General features: G+C 38.9%; 1 protein-coding gene across 5 annotated transcripts; it reads left to right on the top strand.

Moving 5' to 3' along the window:
* The first annotated feature begins 943 nt into the window (after positions 1–943).
* RAB23 (RAB23, member RAS oncogene family) lies at positions 944–21,207 on the top strand. 5 transcript variants are annotated; one of them, XM_074947888.1, is made up of 8 exons: positions 944–1,123; positions 4,103–4,163; positions 6,460–6,669; positions 7,695–7,780; positions 10,578–10,734; positions 13,748–13,830; positions 15,095–15,187; positions 16,057–21,207. In XM_074947888.1, the coding sequence occupies exons 3-8, from the start codon at positions 6,515–6,517 to the stop codon at positions 16,194–16,196; spliced, it is 714 nt and encodes a 237-aa protein (XP_074803989.1). In that variant the 5' UTR covers positions 944–1,123; positions 4,103–4,163; positions 6,460–6,514; the 3' UTR covers positions 16,197–21,207. The 5 variants fall into 5 exon arrangements, with proteins under 5 accessions (XP_074803989.1, XP_074803990.1, XP_074803988.1 ...); XM_074947889.1 differs by having other exon boundaries at positions 944–1,127; XM_074947887.1 differs by lacking the exon at positions 4,103–4,163 and having other exon boundaries at positions 944–1,127.
* The last annotated feature ends 455 nt before the right edge of the window (positions 21,208–21,662 follow it).

Here is a 21,662-nt window from a genome sequence, read left to right as displayed (position 1 = left end):
TACTCTGGAGCCAGAAAGCATCACAGGGTTTATATCTACTAGACTTTTGAGGGGCCCTAGACTGGTCCTTACATTTCACACATGTGAAGCCTAGAAGGAAGGAGTCTCAGTGTCCAGATTAGCCTCTACAAACGCATTAGGTGCCTTGAGTTCACTGATAAGAGGATGGAGCTCAGCTGTTTCCAGTGCTGGCAGATGACAGAACAAGGAGCATTGGTCTCAAGTTGCAGTGGGGGAGATCTAGGTTGGATATTAGGATTTACTATTTAACTAGGAGGGTGGTGAAGCACTGGAATTGGTTACCTAGGGAGGTGGTGGAATTGCCATCCTTAGAGGTTTTTAAGGCCTGGCTTGACAGAGCCCTGGCTGGGATGATTTAGTTGGTCCTTCTTTGAGCAGGAGGTTGGACGGACTAGATGACCTCCTGAGGTCTCTTCCAACCCTAATCTTCCATGATAATCCATTAATTCAAGTCACAAAGTCTAGTGAGTGCAACCCCATGCAGGCCAGGCCAGTCCACCTATACCGTCTCACTCTTTTGGATGGTGAGGTAGAGTCGGGAGACCACTAGACTGGGGATTAGGCAGGGCTCACTCTGACTCTACCTCTGGCATTTGGGGAGGATTCATCTATCTTTGGGAGAGTTTTCAAGCATTCAGATCAGCTCTCTCCATGCCCCAAATACCCAGCTATGAGCAGCGCCCGCCCACCTACTCTCCTCCATTACTTTAGGGGCTGTTATAGTTTAATGCCACGCTCCACAGCCGGTTCTAGTTCATATAACGGGCCTGCACCAGAACCCTGGAGCCAAAACCCAGGTCCACCTCAGGGGCTGACCACAGCGAGGGAAGCCCAGGGGCCCTGTTCCACTTTACTCCCCGCGGAGGGGCCGCCGCTGTCGCTGGATGCAGCCGCTCCGGGAGGCGGAGGCAACGGGCGGGGACCCCTCCACGCCGAGCCCGCGGCCCTGACGGTGTTTCCGGGTGCGGGAGCCGGGATGTGCGTCCGGGTTGGGTTGGCTCCGCTGCGCGGCTTCCTCCCGCCTCCGGGTCTCCGAGACGGAGCCGCAGCCGCTCAGCCTGCAGCGGCCCCCCCGCTTCCCACGGCCTGAGCCTCCGAGTGGGTCGGTGAGCCACGGGGGCGGGGGGCGCGGCTGGGGTGCAGCACCGGAGGGGCGCGCAGCCGGGTTCGGGGGAGCGGGGTCGGGCTGGATTTGAGGGGGAGAGCGGGGCTGGGATGCGGGGAGCCGGGGTCGGGGTCGGGGCTGGATTTGAGGGGGAGAGCGGGGCTGGGATGCGGGGAGCCGGGGTCGGGGGAGCGGGGTCGGGGCTGGATTTGAGGGGGAGAGCGGGGCTGGGATGCGGGGAGCCGGGGTCGGGGGAGCGGGGTCGGGGCTGGATTTGAGGGGGAGAGCGGGGCTGGGATGCGGGGAGCCGGGGTCGGGGGAGCGGGGTCGGGCCCCCTGGGATGCCATGGGGAGCGCGGAGCCGGGTGCGGAGGAGCGGGGTGACGCTCTCGGGTGCGGGGTCGGGGCGGGGATGGGACGGGACTAGATGGAGGAGAAGCGGACTGGGCGCGCACGGCTTGGGAACTCCTGGGTGGAAGTGGTGGGGGTGCTGTTGCTGCCGCCTGTGGGAGTTGGCAGGCAGCCCCTGCGGGGTCGGGTTGCCCTGCTCTGGGAGGATGCTACACGGCGCTGGGGGTCGCACTGTGCCTGATGGGCAGGGCCCTGCCTGCCATGCAGTTTGGGCGGACGGGGCGCGGCGTACGCTGGCTGGCTTGCCCTGGACTCGGTAGGGAACGAAAGTGGCTTGTGTGGGGTGCTTGCTTTACCTAGGGAAGGGGAGCAAGTAAGTGTGGAAATGCCCTGAAAAGAACAACATAGAGAGGGGTTAAGGAGGCAGCATGTATTAGACCGGCTGCGATCATCCTGTTTCCGTAAGAGCGGTATTGCTGCAATGGGGAAGCGTAGGATTTATCACAGTTACACTTGGGACCAGCCTAAGCATCCTTTAGAAAGCCAATAGTACAAGCGTTTGGACGCTACAGTTTTGTTTGTGTAAATACCTTGATAGTTCTCCCAGATAAATGTCTTTCTGTATAGAGTATAAGCAGTGACTGAAAATGACAAGACAGCTTCCAATGTCTTCAATTTACTTGGAATTTTAGTTATTCTTTGTGATTATTCCCTAAAAATGTATATATGTGTCATAACTATATTTACTGCAGTAAGAGATAGTACAGTGGTACTTAAATACTGCTTACATGCAGGGGTGCTGGAGATGGAAGAACTAAAGAGCCATCCCTTCACACTTTTTAGATGTGGGGCATGCCCCCTATTTTGAGAACCTGAACTCAGAAGCAGCACAGTGGGGCGGAGGCCAGGGGTCCTGCCCCTGTCCCTTAGCCCCTGACCAGAGCTGGGTGGTGTAACAACTGACCCTTTCCCTTGGCCTGGCCACCTTTCTGTCATGTCAAGGGGGCGGGCGCTGGGCCAGTTTTGAGTGGCGTTGCAAACCTGTGCACCAGGTCACGATACCACTCACTGAAATTTGGCCAAGCTGCCTTATGGTCATGATGGGGGGGGGAGGGGGGCAGCCAGGCCAAGTTTGTCCCCCACACTTTTGCAGTCCTTGTGGCACCACTGCTTACATGGATGAGAAAAGGGGAGGGGATCAGGCATTCCAGCTCTGCCAGCGTGTGGCCTTGGACAAGTCCCTTTATCGCTCTATTTTCCCTTCTTTAAAAATGGGGAAATACTTATCTCACAAAAGGTACTTAATATTATAGAAATGCTAGTTATTCATTTTATAATATCCAAATACTGCAATAAGCAGTGCTTTCATTACTCATAGGAGACTTTGCATTTTATGGGTGTAAATTCAGATTTGTTCATCACCACCCACTGCTAATTTCAAGTGTATGTGAAGTACTTGTTGCCACCTCAGAATGAAGCATGTTCAGAACATGTTTAAGTTTAAATTTTTCTGTGCTTTCACATTAGAAATTTAGTTCATGCAAGAGCTGCACGTTACTAAAAATCTGTCTGTGAGCTTTGCCCATTTACACTAGTAATTTGGTCCTGTTTACAGTTATGGAAATTTGTATCATTGCCATTATGCTGGTGTAAACTCGTAATGAAGAGGTGCTGCCCCAGAGCAAAGCTGATTTTGCAGTGGTGCAGCTTATTTTGGTAACATACCAAAGTTACCTTGATTTTTTTTTAAAACTTTCTAAAGGGGCAATCTGTGTATAGTGGGCAACGCCTAGCTCAGTGTGGGTGCTAACAGAATATAAATAATAACTTTCACATGGGTTTGCATGGTAATTATTCCTTAATCACTTCACTTTTGATTTGAACTTTGTGGAGAGGACATTCTTTAAATTCAAGTCTGATTTCAGTTATTTTCTTGATATAAAATAATTCAGAATTCCCTAATATTTTAAAGGAAGAAAATACAAAATTGAGAAAGCATAGAAGCTATTGTGAAGTAAATGCAGTATCATGATAACATTATAAAAATTGTTTGATAGAAAATTCTGCTTAATATAAAACTGCTGTACAAACATGACAACACAATCCCACATATTATTTTTAAATATACTATAATAAATAACTTGAGTCTTGGTGAATGCTTATTACCATGTCAAAGGATAAGTAAACCATTTCAGTGCCTAAACTTGCCTGAAAGTGGTATTTGTTCATTCCCTGGGAAAGAATTGCTGTTCAGACTGATTAACAAGAATCAGTATAAGGCATATGGCTTTGGAATCAAAAACTTACTAATTGTATAGTCAGACATTTCCTGAGGAATCCGTATGAGATACATATGTGGGTATTAGAAGCAGAGATAGGGGAAATAGCTGTGAATTTACGTCCTAATCCTGTTCTTATTGAGGTCAAAGGCAAAAGTCTAAATGAGTTTAGTGGAAGCAGTAGCAGGCCTGGTATACCTATTAGAAATGGAATCTGAGGAGTATAAGCTAAATACATCTCTTGTAACCAAAATGCAGGTATTTGCATAATAGAAGAATATGGTTTCCCCATTTACACAACCTGCTGAGACCAAAAGATCTTTTTTTCCGTAAACTCTCATTTTAGGCAGCTGTTGGCTTGGAGGCTGCCAAGGAGAAATTCTGTCAATAGGATACCACAAATTCAGTTAAGTTTCTAACTGTAAGAACAAAAGACACCAAAAACTCATGTATTTGCCTTTGTTTATTTTGGATGCATATTTCTTCCTTTTCATAAGGTAATACATTGTAGATTGTGTATTTGCCAAATAGCAGATTTGTAAAGTTCCTTAAGACTAATAGTAGCTCTAGCGTCATAAGCAGCTTGTGGCACATAGCAACATAACTTATTTTTAGAGTTTACACAAAGTACATGTTAGAATAGAAATAATACTAAACTTTTATCATCTTTTGTAAAAACTGTGTGCTTTCAGCTCTGCCCTGTTGTTACTACGGCTATGTATTATTTGTATCATGGTAGTGCTTAGAAACCCAAACAGAGATAGGAGCCCGTTGTACTGGGCTCTGTACAAACATAGTAAGAAACCATCCCCGCCCTTAACAGTTCAATCTAAATAAGCAAGACAAACAAAAGAAGTATTTTTATTAGGGTTGTCAAGTGATTAAAAAAATAATCATGATTAATTGCACAATCACGCTGCTAAACAATAATAGAATACCATTTATTTAAATATTTTTGGATATTTTCTACACTTTCAAATATGTTGATTTTAATTATAACACAGAATACAAAGTATAAAGTGCTCACTTTCTATTTATTTTTTATTAAAATATTTGCACTGTAAAAAACAAAAGAAATAGTAGTTTTCAATTCACCTAATACAAGTACTGTAGTGCAATCTCTTTATCATGAAAGTTGAACTTACAAAAGTAGAATTATATACAAAAAAACCCTGCATTCAGAAATAAAACAGTGTAAAACTTTAGAGCCTACAACTTCACTCAGTCCTACTTCTTGCTCAGCCAATCACTCAAACAAACTTGTTTGTTTATCTCCTGCAAATTGTAATGTTTCCTGCTTCTTGTTTACAAAGTCACCTAAAAGTGAGAACAGGCATTCACATGGCAGTGTTGTAGCTGGCGTCGCAAGTTATTTATGTGCCAGATGCGCTAAAGATTCATATGTCCCTTCATGCTTCAACCACCATTCCAGAGGACATTCGTCCATGCTGATGATAACGATCCAAAGCAGAGTGGACTGACGCATGTTCATTTTCATCATCTGAGTCAGATGCCACCAGCTGAAGGTTGATTTTGTTTTCTGGTGGTTCGGGTTCTGTAGTTTCCACATTGGAGTGTTGCTCTTTTAAGACTTTTGAAAGCATGCTCCACACCTTGTCCCTCTCAGATTTTGGACAGCACTTCAGATTCTTAAATCTTGGGTCGAGTGCTGTAGCTATTTTTGGAAATCTCACATTGGTACCTTCTTTGCGTTTTGTCAAATCTGCTATGAAAGTGTTCTTAAAACGAACATGTGCTGGGTCATCATCCAAGACTGCTATAACATGAAATGTGGGTAAAACAGAGCAGGAGACATACAATTCTTCCCCTAGGAGTTCATTCACAAAGTTAATTAACAGTATTTATTTTTTTAACGAGCATCATCAGCATGGAAACATGTCCTCTGAAATGATGGCCGAAACATGAAGGGGCATACGAATATTTAGCATATGTGGCACGTAAATACCTTGCAATGTTGGCTACAAAAGTGCTATGCAAACGCCTTTTCTCGCTTTCAGGTGATGTAAATAAGCGGCAAGTAACAGTATCGCCCATAAATGTAAACAAACCTGTTTATCTTAACGATTGGCTGAACAAGAAGCAGGACTGAGTGGACTTGTAGGCTCTAAAGTTTCACATTATTTTTTTTTTTGTGCAGTTATGTAACAAAAAAAATCTACATTTGTAAGTTCTACTTTCACGATAAAGAGACTGAATTACAGTACTTGTATGAGGTGAATTGAAAAATACAATTTCTTTTATCATTTTTACAGTGCAAATATTTGTAATCCAAAATAATAATAATAAAGTGAGCACTGTATACTTTGTATTCTGTGTTGTAATAGAAGTCAATATATTTGAAAATATTTTAAAAATCCAAAAATATTTAATACATTTCAATTGGTATTCTATTGTTTAACAGTGCGATTTAATGGCGTTTAATTTTTTTAATCATGATTAACTCAAAAAAAATTAATCACGTGAGTTAGCTGCGATTAATTTACAGCACTAATTTTTAGCCCTATTTTATAGATGGAGAACTGAGGCACAGAGATACAAAGTGATTTTCCCAAAGTCACACAAGAAGTCTGTAGAAGAACTGAAAATTGAAACCAGATCTTGAGAGTCCAGCCCAATGCCTATTTACAAGACCTCTTTCTATTTATGATATTTTTATTAACATAATATTTACTTCAATTACAGATCTGGGAGATAAAATTCATGCTCCTGAAGTAACTAGAGGTTCTCAGCTGCAGAGATGTTGGAGGAGGATATGGAGGTGGCCATCAAGGTGGTGGTGGTAGGAAATGGAGCAGTTGGAAAGTCCAGTATGATTCAGAGATATTGCAAAGGAATTTTTACAAAAGACTACAAGAAAACTATTGGAGTAGATTTCCTGGAGAGACAAATTCAGTATGTATTCAGCAGCTGTCATGCTACTTCTGCCTTTATTTTCTTAGTGCTGTTGTGATTAGCAGGCATGTGGAGATTTGGAACTCAAACCATCTCCCAGACTAAAGCCTGGGGGATTTTTTGTTTTAACGTCTTGTTCAGAGGGCTAAAAGTGAAGCATATGCACAGTAATTGGATCACTCAGTTTTCCACACAAATACAAGATTTATAATTTGAAATAAAAAATAAAACTCAACCTTTCAGACATACTTGATGACTTGTCTAAGAAGGTTTGTTTGTATATGTGGAACTACTGATTTTTATTTGCATTCCTTGTTTAAATACAAGGAAACATTTGTTATAAGTTATGTGGTTAAAAATGAAAGCAGGAGTTTAGTATCTAAAATGGTTTCAAATAGCTGTTTCAGATTCTTACACTATTGATAGTGTAAGCAGATGATATCTAATCATATTTAAAGGAGGAGAAGGTATTAAGGTAATGAAAAACATAAGTTCACAGATCACCTAAGTAGATAAAATAAATAAATGTGTTGAAGGAGCACTGTCCGGGAGCATAGGTTTTCTTTTGACACCGGATTTGTAAAACCCAGTATGAATTTTAAAAAACATGATTTTTGTCTTTTGTTTTTTGTCTTTGAACATTTTCTGTACTATTGGAAATTTGAGCTCAACAGCATTGCACTATTCCACTCCATGCATCTGAAGTGGGGTTTTTACCAACGAAAGCTTATGCCCAAATAAATCTGTTAGTCTTTAAGGTGCCACTGGACTCCTCTGAGTCTCTCTATGGCTCATATGATTTAGTGCAATGCTAACGAGACTCGTCCTTTTTTCTCTGTCCAAGCAGAATGAAGTGCAAAAAAGTAAACAGTATCAATGATGAAAAATAAATTTTTATTTTCCATTCTCATCCAAAATACATTATAAAGAAGAGAAATATTTTAATACATGTGTGCTTTATTCTGAGTGTCTCTTTTTCGTCTTGAGTCTCTGTATTCAGTGTGTTGATGAAACATTTATTTCAGAGTAAATGATGAAGATGTCAGGCTGATGTTGTGGGACACAGCAGGTCAAGAGGAGTTTGATGCAATAACTAAGGCCTATTATAGAGGTAAAAAACCCTATATTTTACATCTTGGTCTTTATTTATTTTTTATAGGTAACTTGAGAAAAATGTAATACAGTTGACCTAATCAACTTTCTTTTTTGAGTAGTAGGGATGTTTTATATTTAACGGCAATGCGAAAACCAGTTCAGTTAACCACACTATTCCTCTTTTTTTCAAATGGGAGGGAACCTTTTCAGATTCTTGAGCATTTATTCCCAGACATGCAGTATATCAGACTTCATTAAGTGCCATTGAATGCAAAATTCAGAGCTCCCATTTAAATAGGATAGAATATAATTAGTCTAATGGCTGGACAGATTTCTGAAGCCGGAAGGATAAGGTGCCGGGGGGGGGGAGGGAGGATTTGGTGTCAGAACCTTTTTGTGTATGTGTAATTAATCAAGTCCTTCCAACACCAGAATTTATCATGGATAAAAAAAGAAAAACTAAAGTGGAAATAATATAGCTTGCTCCTATATCCCACTCATTTAAAAAATAAGTCACTCTAAAAGTACTTAGTGTATAGCGATTTAAATGGACTTCGAAAAGAATTCTGGTGAGCCATAGCACTCAGCGGAAAAATTGAAAGACATTGGCATAGACGCTTGTTTGATTCTATAGCCATCTTTCTGCATTATCCTGCTATGTGGCTGTTGTTATTGGTGTCGTGTCATATGGCAGTTTGCCATCTAGTTCAGGTGCATCAAAATGGATGATGATCTGCCTTGAGATGTGTGAGTGAGGAGTTAATTCATCTATATCTACCTACTTGTAACTTGTATTTGGTGAGCAGCTCTGTACTATCTTTTCTTTATAAGGATTATATAGCATTTTGTATACCTTGGGGAGAAATTCTAAGGGTCTCTACTTAATTTTTATTCCAGCCAGCTCTTTTTGACATTAATAGGAATTTGCCTGAGTAAGGACTATATCTGGCCTTTTGAAGTTTTCAGTTAACTCTGATGCCAAGTTAAACTTTAGGCTGTATTTCAGCAATCTTAAAGAAAAATCACGTCTTCACTTGAGGACCCTTCCCTCCCACATTCTCCCTTCAAAAACCTGTTGCAAGTCACCTCTGTGCTGTAACATTCAGAAGGAAATGGTGCAGGGGTCTCCCAGGAGTCCAATCTGGATGTGGGGATATCTTAAAAGGCTTCTGTAGCCACAGTAACTGTGTTAAAACTGAGCAAGATGTGGCTTCCAGAAGGCGGTGCCTGCCCTGTAGCATTTCTGAGCTTCAGAGACCCCTAACTAAGGTAGGTGAATGGGCAACAAGGCAGATGAAATTCAGTGTTGACAAATACAAGGTAATGACACATTGGAGGGAATAATTTGATCTACACAAAGAAATAATTTAGAATCAAAAAAGTGTATCAGCTCAGGAAAAAGACCTGGACATCACTGTGGATACCTCAATTAAGACCACTGCCCAATACGTAGCTGTGGTCAAATAAGCAAACGAGATGATGGATACATAAGGAATAGGATAGGGAATAATATGGAAAATAATATAATGTCATTATATATCTCAGTGGAATGCCCTTACCTGGCATACTGTGTGGAGTTTTTGTCACTGTATAGGAAAAAAGATATAGCAGAAATAGAGGGGTGTTGAAGATGGGTGATGAGGATAATTAGGGTCATGGAAAAATCCTCAGGTGAAGATTAGACTGGAAAATTTGTGCCTGTTTCACCTTAGTGAGAAAATGAATAAGGAGGGACCTGAGAAAAGTATACACAATAATGAATGGTTTAGAAAAACTAGATTGAGACATTCTGCTTGCTCTCATACAATAACAAAGGGATATTCAATGAAGCTGAAACTTGGAAAAGTCACATTGATTAAAGGAAATATTTTTCCACAAAGTGCCCAGTTAGATATCTGCCACAGGGTATCCTGGAGGCCAAGCAGAACTCACAAAAATATTAAATATTTACGTGGATAACAAGTATCCAGCATTATAATCGTAACTATTAAACAGAAGTTTTGAAAGGAATATAAATCCTCAAGGTTCCCTATGTGTTCAAGCTTGCTGATGCCTTTGGGCCACTGGATAATCAAAAGACCATTGACTCATATTTTCAGTAATGATTGTCAGCCACTTTACCAGTAACACATTCATTAGCCCATTGACAATCTATTGGCAGTACCATCACAATAGCAAAAGAGTTGCTGCCACTGTGTATAAATGTTGTAAAATTTTGGTCATTTCCTTCCAAACGACATGAGGGAAATGTGCATGAATTAGAAATTAACTTTTTTTTAAAGCTCTTTGGGAAAAAATATTTGTTCATAAAACAAAACAGAATCCTGAAAATTTTAACTTTTCAAGCAAAAAACCTCCAAAAAACAAATTGCTACAGCATTTTTTCACCTGAATTTGTAATCTAAATGTAACAATCTCAGAAGTAGATGGCATACTTACAGTATGAAGTATCTTTACAGATATTAAAGATTACCTAGGTACTTATATGACTCTTACTGTAGTATCTGAGAAGCCTCCCATATTAGTAAAAATGAGCAACAGACAGACCTCTTCCCCCCCCCCCCTTCTCTGCCTGCTGGAGTAGCTTGAAAGGTAGCAGAATGACAACTATCTTGAAGAACAGTATTAATGACAAAATAAGATGACAGTCTATTAATCTTATTTTGAGGCTCCCTAACCATCATTTTGACACAATACAGTAATAAAACTCTGCCCTTCTGAAATGAAATGAAAAGCCACCATATCCCAAATATATTTTTATAGGTTTGTCTTTATTTTTCTCTTTCTTAATTGATAATTGTCTTTGTTTTTAGGAGCCCAGGCTTGTGTGCTTGTATTTTCTACCACTGACAGGGACTCTTTTGAAACAATCCCCACCTGGAAGGAGAAAGTAGTGGCTGAAGTTGGAGACATTCCCACGGTGCTTGTGCAGAATAAGATTGACCTCCTGGATGATTCTTGTATAAAGAAGTAGGAGTTTCATCATATTGTCTTTTTAAATCAGAGGATTTATTGCAGTCTTTTATTTTTCAAAATCTATGGGAGTTGATGGTGAAGACTAATGTAATCATATGTTTACTAAATTTCCAAACCAAGCGCCTAATTCTGCAACCACGCTTGGATAATTCCACAAACCTTAGTGGTGCTACTCCCAGGAGTAATGTTACTCATGCACTTATGTGTTTGCCAGATTGGCGACTAAGTGCTCACTTCAAGTTTTCTTTTTTTTTTTTCCTGTTGTCTTTTAAGCACCTTCAAAAATGAGCAGGAAACCCCATAAATAGTCTGGTTGGGCCACAATGAGAAATTATTCCATTTTGTACTCGGGCAACTGTAAAATAGAATCATAGAATCATAGAATATCAGGGTTGGAAGGGACCTCAGGAGGTCATCTAGTCCAACCCCCTGCTCAAAGCAGGACCAATCCCCAATTAAATCATCCCAGCCAGGGCTTTGTCAAGCCTGACCTTAAAAACTTCTAAGGAAGGAGATTCTACCACCTCCCTAGGTAACGCATTCCAGTGTTTCACCACCCTCCTAGTGAAAAAGTTTTTCCTAATATCCAACCTAAACCTCCCCCACTGCAACTTGAGACCATTACTCCTTGTCCTGTCATCTTCTACCACTGAGAATAGTCTAGAACCATCCTCTTTGGAACCACCTCTCAGGTAGTTGAAAGCAGCTATCAAATCCCCCCTCATTCTTCTCTTCTGCAGACTAAACAATCCCAGTTCCCTCAGCCTCTCCTCATAAGTCATGTGTTCCAGACCCCTAATCATTTTTGTTGCCCTTCGCTGGACTCTCTCCAGTTTATCCACATCCTTCTTGTAGTGTGGGGCCCAAAACTGGACACAGTACTCCAGATGAGGCCTCACTAATGTCGAATAGAGGGGAACGATCACATCCCTCGATCTGCTCGCTATGCCCCTACTTATACATCCCAAAATGCCATTGGCCTTCTTGGCAACAAGGGCACACTGCTGACTCATATCCAGCTTCTCGTCCACTGTAACCTCTAGGTCCTTTTCCGCAGAACTGCTGCCTAGCCATTCGGTCCCTAGTCTGTAGCTGTGCATTGGGTTCTTCCGTCCTAAGTGCAGGACCCCGCACTTATCCTTATTGAACCTCATCAGGTTTCTTTTGGCCCAATCCTCCAATTTGTCTAGGTCCCTCTGTATCCTATCTCTGCCCTCCAACGTATCTACCACTTCTCCCAGTTTAGTATCATCCACAAATTTGCTGAGAGTGCAATCCACACCATCCTCCAGATCATTTATGAAGATATTGAACAAAACCGGCCCCAGGACCGACCCCTGGGGCACTCCACTTGACACCGGCTGCCAACTAGACATGGAGCCATTGATCACTACCCGTTGAGCCCGACAATCTAGCCAACTTTCTACCCACCTTATAGTACATTCATCCAGCCCATACTTCCCTAACTTGCTGACAAGAATACTGTGGGAGACCGTGTCAAAAGCTTTGCTAAAGTCAAGAAACAATACATCCACTGCTTTCCCTTCATCCACAGAATCAGTAATCTCATCATAGAAGGCGATTAGATTAGTCAGGCATGACCTTCCCTTGGTGAATCCATGCTGACTGTTCCTGCCTTCTCTGCAGCCCAAATTTTACAATAGTTGTTAAACTCGGTTGTAGCCCAACCACGTTATATACTCTAGTTTGGTTAGTGAATGCACACAGTGGCCAAACTGTGTTAAACAGATTTTAAAATGTGCCTTTATATGTTTGCTTTTGTTTTCTCTTGAAATTGTTCTTTCATATACTCATGTTTTATCAAAGTACTATATTTCCATATTCTAGAAATTTACAACCCATTAACATCCACAAACTCAGTCACTCTCCGCTCCCTCTTCCCTGCTCTCTCCTCCATAGACTGAGTTGTCAATTCATTCTGTTCCACTCTCTCCCTCACCCTGGAATCAAACTCAGAAACTGCAACTCTCATTCCACCCAGCATCCACTTCCTCTACTCTTATTTGTGCCTGTGGAGAAAGTTGGATGACCATGCTGAATAATTCTATTATTAATTCAGTCTCCCCTCCTTTAGTTCTGCAGTTTTCCTGGTCTAGCTAAACTAGTTCTCCCTCTCATTGTTTCCTACACTGACTGTCCTCGCTTCCTGTTCTCCCCCTTTGATATCCTCCTAAAGCTCAACTTCCCCTTCCTTCACCCACACAGGATATTACTGATTTTCAAAGAGAAAATAAACAAGATCAAATGTGACCTCCTCTTTCATCCGTGTCACCAACACTGAGATTTCTCACTTCTTTTACTTCTGTAAACCTTCCTTCTCATCTCTTCCCACCTCATGACATCCCTTGTCCCAGTTTTCATGCCCTCTCTCAACTCCTTAAAATTTCACTCTCAAGTTTTCCCCTCACAATACAAGCATACTATGGTCTCCCCTTATTTTAACAAACCAAAAAACCCACCCTCATCTCTTTCCAGCTACTGCCCTGTCTTCTGCCTTTCCTCTCTAAACTCATTGAAATGCACCCTGTGTAACCTTGCCTCAGGTTTATTTTTTCCAGCTCTTTGGTCCCTTCCTATCTGCTTCCCCCCCCGCCCCCCGCCTCTACTCCAGTAAGACCATCTCTAAGATCTTACTTGTCTCTGTCCATATTACTAAAATTTTCATTCAGGCCATCCTGATGTGTTTTCTTGATTAGTTGCAACCTCCTGCCCTTTGGCTTTTATGACACCCATCTCACTACTGCCAGGGAGGTTTTTTTAAAACACAATCAAATAGACATGAAAATGTAACAACTCTTAATTGAAAAGGAATGCTCCAGCAAAACATCTCATTGTTTAAAGTGGACAGGTCATAAAGTAATTAAAGAGCAGCTACCTCCTCACCTGATCTTCTGACTAAATTAATTCCAAATAATTTTGTGTACAGTATTGATAAACACTGGTATAATATACAAATCAGTATTTACAAGTTTTTTCTGTTGTGCAGTGAAGAGGCAGAAGCATTGGCAAAAAAGTTAAAGTTAAGATTCTACCGAGTGTCCGTGAAAGAGGACCTAAATGTAACTGAAGGTAAGAGATGGCAAATATAGGATTCTGTCCTGTCCTCTGCCATGTAGCATTGCACATCTGTGTAGCCTGGAAACTAATCTACTGGTTTTATAATGTTTTTGGCCACTCTCATTTCCTAGCACTGCACTATAGTCACAGTAGGAATGACATCTTAAATTTGATTGTCACAGTTACGTAACATTTTTTTCTTTACTTGTAGTTCTCTTCTGTTTTTCTTCCACACTTAAGGTAAAAGTAAAATTTTCAAAACTGCTTAAGTGATTTAGGTATCTAAATCCTATTGGCTTTCAATGGGAATTAGGCTCTTTGAAAATTTTACTGATAAAGATTAAGTATTTATGGATTCCAAGTTGTTCAACAGTGTACAGTTGAACGTAATTGCTGAAACACTTTGAACATGGATGCAGCTGTCTGTTAGTAATGTCGTACCAACTTCTATAATACTGCTATTTTTATGCATAAATTCAGTTTCATAATAGTAATATATTCCAGGCAGTGCCTTTCTGGCATTTATAGGGCATTCTGTCATTCTCATTTAATCTCATTTCTTATATCGCCACACAAGATCCAGAAGTGCACTATCTATTTCTCCTTTTCACTTAGATTTTCATCCTGGTAAATAAATTTGCAAGGGGAAAATAAACAAATTTAAAAATCCACCTATTTGTGCATTATTAAAGTACATTACTAAACAACTGCAGATAATTGTTGATACTGTGTATGGCTTCTGAAAATTCCCACATATAGTAGATTACTCACAGTCCTATCCTCATCAATGTAGCAACAGTTAAATTAGTACTGAGAATACTCATTGCCCAATTTTTTTTAAATTCTCTTTAGATCTTGTTTTACATGATTGCTGTTATATTATAACACTTGCTGTAAGACCTATGTGTAGTAAATGCTTAAAGATGCTACCTTATTTTAACAGTATCTACAAGTTGTAATCTTTATGACAACATGTATGTACCCGTGCACTGTGGTATAAAGCATAACAAACTATATATGACCCTGATCTTGCAAGTGACTCCGGGTAGACCCCTGTGGAAGTTAGTGATGCTCTGTACTGGTACAGCGATCTGCCTACATGGAATCTGGGACTGGGACCCATAATATCAAATCAGGTGCTTATAACTCAGCTTTGTTATCAAAACGAATCTGTAATACTAAGATGAGCTCATCTATTATGAAGCTTTGCAGAGATGTCCATGTGGAGATCCCTATCTTGGATCTCACACTCTAAGTATCTTTTTTTGTATTTCAGTTTTTAAATATTTGGCTGAAAAATATCTTCAAAAGCTCAAACAACAAACAGCTGAAGATCCAGAAGTAGTACATACAAGTAGTAACAAAATTGGTAAGTATGCAACAATAAACTGCAGCAAGTCAGTATTTTATGCTGACGAAGCCTGCTATTAATTACCTACGGAGCTGATCCATCTTCCATGGAGTCACAGGGAGTTGATTCAGGCTCCTAATTAGCTTTTTTCTACCTTACTATGTTGTCTATTATCCTTTTGTAATATAGTCAAACTAATGTACTAACAATGCTGGCCAATGTTTGTGAAATACCCTTTTTATTCAATTCTTGGGAAAAACATTGTAAGGACTTGAGAATGGATGTTTCCCTGACACTTGCCTTTTTTTTTAAACGTAATTAGTATTAGTGTTAGTCATGCTGGAGCAGATATACAAGAGACTCACTGTGGAAAGTTCTGGCATTTAATGAGAAGGGCTTTGTAAACTTTGCCTTTTGTGAAGAAACCTTGAACTTTAGTTCTTTAAAGGACTTTTGAGTCCACTGATTTTTTTTCTCCTTAACACACTCTTTTTATACTACCCTTTTTCCTCTCCTTTATCCCAACAAAGTTGCTAATTTAAAAGCTCTGTCATGTATGTTTGTTGTATTACTCAACTAAACATAAGTTTGTTGCCATGTGATTAGCATCTGAGTAAGTATGCTACTGTCCAGTTTCTTAGCTGTAAAATTTGTGCTGGTATTAAACCTCACAGTGGCATGTATTTAACTCCAGCTGGCTCTTGTTCAGAAACATAGCTTATTGAACTCTAACTGCAAGTGACCACAAGAATAAATAACTGTTCAGGAAGAGCTTGTGTTTGAGATGTATTACTATGCATTAGTAAATGCTTTTGCTTAAGATTCAACATATAAAAGGTATAAAGAGATTCACAGAAATAGCTGCTTTTTTTCTTTAAATTATATAGGTGTGTTTAATACAGCTGGTGGAAGTCATTCGGGCCACAATTCTAGCACACTTAATGGTGGAGATGTCATCAACCTTAGACCAAACAAACAGAGGACCAAGAAAAACAGAAGTCCTTTTAGCAGTTGCAGCATACCTTAGAACCACTTTCGGAAGGAAAACGACTGACAGTCATTTGGATGAAGTTGTGCAATTAAATACGGAATACAGCCAGCTATAGAGGTATTTTACCAGTGCTCTCGCAAACCTTGCACCTACAGGATCCTTGATAGATGGTGGATTTAAATAATATTGCTGTTGCAATGTTTATTTTGTATGTAAAGTGAGACCCCGGTGGCAAAAAAAAAAAAATATATATATATATATATATATATATATATATATATATATCTCGAACCATTGTTGCCCCTGTGCATTTTGTTTAAATTGGATGAGCTTTTCCTGTTTGAAGGACTGTACAAAGCTATGTAATAGGTTTGGCTGAATTGTTAAGCATATTAAAAATGTAAGCATAGTGCTTACAAGTATTGGTACGTACTAATATGACCCAAGGTGAAGTAGCTTCCTTCCAATTAAATTTACCAGCAAATTTGATAGAAGAGTGGTAGTCAACCAGGACTCTGAAAAGTAAAATGAGAAGCAAAAGGCAGACATCATATTTGTCAGATTACACTAATACATATTCTGGCAATTTTACTGGTGCAATAAGTTTTGTATATTATATGAATGTTAAGTAAGGTGTACACGTAGATATTTGGTACAAATACTCAGACCACACAAGAGGATACAGTATTGGATTAAAATAGCACCCTTAAAATTATTTTCACTTCTTAAAATTTTGCATTTCAAATAAGACTTTTTCCAAAGGAGTTCTGTTCATTAATTAATTAACTCACTACACTTTGGGCCTTAAAGCTTAGGTTTAAGAAGAGGTGTGCCAAAAACGTTTTTTCCTTTTTATCTTGTAATGCACTACAGATATTTTTGTAAAGTTTGTTTGTGTCAGTCATAAAAGGGTAAACAGTTAGTATTGTTTCTGATACTATCAGTCCTCTAAATGGAACCCATAAAATTTCAATTGTATTCCTGTCTAAAAATATATTGCTGACATCTAATATGTTCATGCTACATGAACTATGAAAAGTGTGTTGAATTTGCAGAGTGGGGTGTCAACAAAATGTCTTAGGTTCTATTGAGAAATAGGTGTAAACTGAGTTCTGGAGGATCCAACAAGTTGTAGCTGAAGACTAAATCACACATTAAACTAATGAGACCCTCTTTAATGCCGTCTCATATTCAGAGTTATGCCGTGGGTTAAAAATCTAATTCTGCAATATCAGATCTAAGGGGTAAAGTTTTCAGAAGTGACTTAGGGCTTGCCTACACAGCGCACCAATGCACATTAGAGGGGTATGATTCCTAAAGCACACCATGTTGCACCTAAGTGACCCATATTCCTGCTAGCATGAACTAAAAATTCCCTAGTGCACATTAAGATAGACATGCAGTAGGGAACTTTTAGTTCATGTCAGCAGGGTTTGCATGCGCAAGTTAGTGCACAACACATTGGTGCACTTTTGGAAATGACATCACTCTAGTGTGCATTGCCATGCTATGTGGACATTCAGGCATCTAAGTCTAATTGAAAGTCAATATAACTTAGGCTTCTAAATCACTAAGATGCTTTTGAAAATTTTCACCCAGTTCTCTCCAAGCATGCATTTTAAAAATATCCATTTTGTTTGTTTTTGTATGGCGTTGTATAATTTTAATTTTCTAGGATTTTCTACAACAAAGCTCTGTCAGCAACAAATGCAAAAATATTCTGCTTTAAGATATTCAGAATTTTAATAGTTTTTAAACGGATGTATTAGAGTGAAAATTACATGACCTGGAGCTGTAAGTATTCAATATAGATTGCTACACAATTCCTATTAGTAACTGATTTTCATTATACATTAATGGGTTGGTTTAATAGTTATACTTTCAGTTTAGTCCATCATTTTTCTACTTTTTCCCAATACCATGGGAGAATTTCTTGTCAAGTAAACATAATGCAGTAAGTCTTCACTCTTGTTAGTACTTTGTATATATGTTGGAGAAGGGACTTACCTTTTCATTAATTCATATAATAAGCGTAACTTGTTAATTTCTGAGACCTTGAGCATGAAAACTGAAATGTACTCTTGGTACCAGTCTGATATGTGGGTAAACTGTGTGCGTGGTGATACTTACAGACACTAAAATAATCTGAAGTGCTGCATTGTATGTTCATATAGTCTATTTCCTGTGAAGTATCTTGTTTCTGTGACAAGCTATTGCTGCATCTCCCATTGCTGGCAATGAGATGGGCATTGAGGCACTCAATCCCTCTTCTATTATTTTAAAAAAAAAATGGTTCTTACTGCAGTGTTTCTTACATACTCTGTTAGATAAAGGCCTTTCTTTTTTAAAAGTGCATTTAATCATTGTATGGATGTATAAATGGGGCCAAATTTTACCTCTTGTCAATTTCATGAGTAAGATAGCAGGATTTGGTAAGGAAGAGAATCAATCTCATACATAATGTGACATCTCAACATTTTAGGATTTAAGTAGAGTGTATATTTGTGCAGAATTTTGTCAAACTTTTTTAATGTTGAAATTTTTACATTATGCCAGTAGCCTGCCAGTTTTACAGTTTTAAAAAAAACAGAACTGTCTATAACTTGAGTTTTTGCCTTATTTCACTTTGTATAAAGTACTGAAGAATAAGAGCCTTTATTACACCTAATTGCCATTTGTACTGTTATGTTTACGGTCTGTCATTATAAACCACTTTTTTCAGGATTGAAAACTTGACAAAAGGTTCTATACCAGGCTGAAACTTGTGAGACTTACCAAATATGAGGGAAGCTTAAATGTATTACAAGGAGACTACTTGCATGCTTAAAGTTAAGCACATGTGTAAGTGGTTGCAGAGTCAGGTAGTAAGTAGTGTGGTTATTTTCCTTCCCACCTCTCACTGTAAAGTGGCTCTTCATTTTATGTTTTAACGTTGTGGAGAATCAGTTTGCAATATGGCTGGAAGTGATGCAGAATGCAACAAATTGACATTAGGATGATAGTCTATTGTGCATTTGTGCTAATTAAAAATTTAAAGGATTTTAGCATGCAGATATGCAGCAGCAGACTAGCAAGTTGCAGAGTTCCTTGGGCACTCAACTCTCAGATGTAGTTTCTAACTCTGAAACCAGACATATTTAAATTATTAGTACTCATACAGCTCCATATGATTAGTTTTTAATATAAACTAATGTGTTTTTCTTTTTTTGTAACATTAATGTGCACTCTCAATTAAAATATTTTGGAGAGACAGTGTGGTTTACTCTCCAAAACTAAGACATACAGAGCTGGTAACAAAATGCCATCAGTGCATCTCATTGTGACAGTGTTGTAGAAAAGGATGTGGTCCTCTGTTAGAAACCTGCAGCACTGGGTATCCTTACGTACTGTATCATGAACAACTGTTCCCATCTCAACTAATGAAGTTCTGTTCTATAGGTACAGTAGGAACTAGGCTAACTGCATTCCAATTACATTTGGTGACCCCTCTGCACTGGGTGTATTACTTGGACCCTATCACAACTATTTGTGCTGCTATCCACTGATGATGAGGCCATTAAAGGAAAACTTCAGTAATTAGTTTATGCCTTAGCTAAGTGAGTGTTTACTAAACTAGTCTATACACTACAGGAGCAATTTTTAGAAACATCTGTTACTATTTCATTGTATCCATTCAGCAAATGGGCTTGCTTCATTAGTAAGGCCTGCCTTTTTAATGATACTTTTCAGTAGGGGATGCTATTTGATGCGAAGTAGGATGGCTATGATTCATTTTCCTTTGGAAATAACAAAGCTCTGAGTTACAAGTTCAGTCATTTTAAATTTTCTTTTGGTTAACCCAACTTAACTTTTTAAAAAGTATAGAATTTATAGCTTCAGAGCTTTCTGATTTTTCATTGTTTCCTAAAGGCAAAGCTTATCCTTTCAGTCCAAATGTGCATCACCATATTTTCAAGCTGATTTCCTGGTTTTTGTTTTATTACACTTAAACTTGTTTTACTCTTCTTTGTAATTAGTGATTAGACTATAGCTTATATTACACTGTAGCTTTTTTGGTCACTTCTACAGATTGTATCTTTAAAGGGAATTCAGCAGTTGAACACATTGTACTGCTAAGAGCTTGTGCCTATATACAGTGCATAATGCTCAGTGAACATGCACTTTGAACATGTTAATTCATAAGTCTGATGGTTATCAGTTAATCAGTAATATGAGAATTCATTATTTGCACTGGTGAACCTGCTTGTGGGTACTCTCGCTTACAACTACACAATATATAAGTTTATTGTATTCCAATGATAATACCAAAAACTGCATTAGGTTTCTAAATGCCTCTATAAAATTTTGCTCAGTAACATGAAGAGCAACTTTGGTCCAGTTAGCTAGCTTCATTAAATTGCCTTACTATATTGCTATAAGGAAAAATCACTTGTACTGATCATTAATGTGTTCAGTAAAATCTGAGGCTCATAAATTCAAGCTGTACTGTATTGACAAATAGTATGTATTGTACTCCTAATACCTAATCAGAATGGGTAAGAAGAATTAACAGTGAGTCTTGCAAGAGTAATAAATTTAAGACTTAACACATTATTACAGAAAGATGAGAAGTCTTTCAAACAATTAAAATTCAAAGGTTAATTCCTCTTTGTATGATGGGAGAGACCATGACCTAAAAGCCAAGTGAACCTTATTTAGGTAATACTAAAAATAGTCTCAGGTTACCAGTAGAATTAGGGTAATAGTGATATAGTATGTCTAGTGAGCATTCCTTCTCTCTCATTTGAAACAATAGGCTGCTGACTAAACTTGGTCAAAATATATTAAACAAAAAATTAGTTTGGGCCAAAAGGGATATTGCTCTTATCACTAAAATAAAAATCCATTGTTACTAATAAGTGACTTATCTAAGTTGCATATTTCTATGAATGGTTAAAACAAATCAAATGTATAACCTTTTATCACCATCATGTACCCAAGTAAATGGAATATACTTATTTTTTTAGAAATTCATGTCAACATGACCTATAGTTCATACTCAAACAAGTGGAAAAATAAATGTTTCAAAATGAATACTTTGTGTGTGCTATTTCTATAAAAACACTGAAAGTTAATTTTAACCTGTTTTAAGTGACATTTAGCTGTGTCACAGCAGTTTGTAAACATTATTTACTTGAATAGTGTTTGGGCTGCATAGCATGTTGCTGCTTCTGTAGGTACATTAAATAGTTGAGGCATCAAATTGCTAGAAACTGCTATACCCCTGTGGCTGTGTAACCAAGTCTGCATCTCCCTAACAGTCCCATGTGAAGCAATGCACTCCAGAGTCTGGTGTGACTGATTCAAATTAATATGCTGTCAACAGTGGAGAAAAAAGGTAGTTATCATAACCATCTTAACGAACAAGTTTAGGAAGAAAATCCAATAGAACCACCACTTGCCCTTGTTTTTAGATAGTGGAAGTTCTATGATTAGACTGGGATAAGACAATCGGCACAATGG

Source organism: Natator depressus, chromosome 3, assembly GCF_965152275.1.
Source record: "Natator depressus isolate rNatDep1 chromosome 3, rNatDep2.hap1, whole genome shotgun sequence".
Lineage (NCBI taxonomy): Eukaryota > Metazoa > Chordata > Testudines > Cheloniidae > Natator > Natator depressus.
This window is presented reverse-complemented; position numbering and strand designations above follow the sequence as displayed.

Coding starts and splice junctions, on each gene's coding strand:
- RAB23 (XM_074947888.1), top strand. CDS start 6,515: ATGTTGGAGGAGGATATGGAGGTGGCCATCAAGGTGGTGGTGGTAGGA. Junction 13,831..15,094: donor GGACCTAAATGTAACTGAAG/GTAAGAGATGGC, acceptor TTTGTATTTCAG/TTTTTAAATATTTGGCTGAA. Junction 15,188..16,056: donor TACAAGTAGTAACAAAATTG/GTAAGTATGCAA, acceptor TAAATTATATAG/GTGTGTTTAATACAGCTGGT.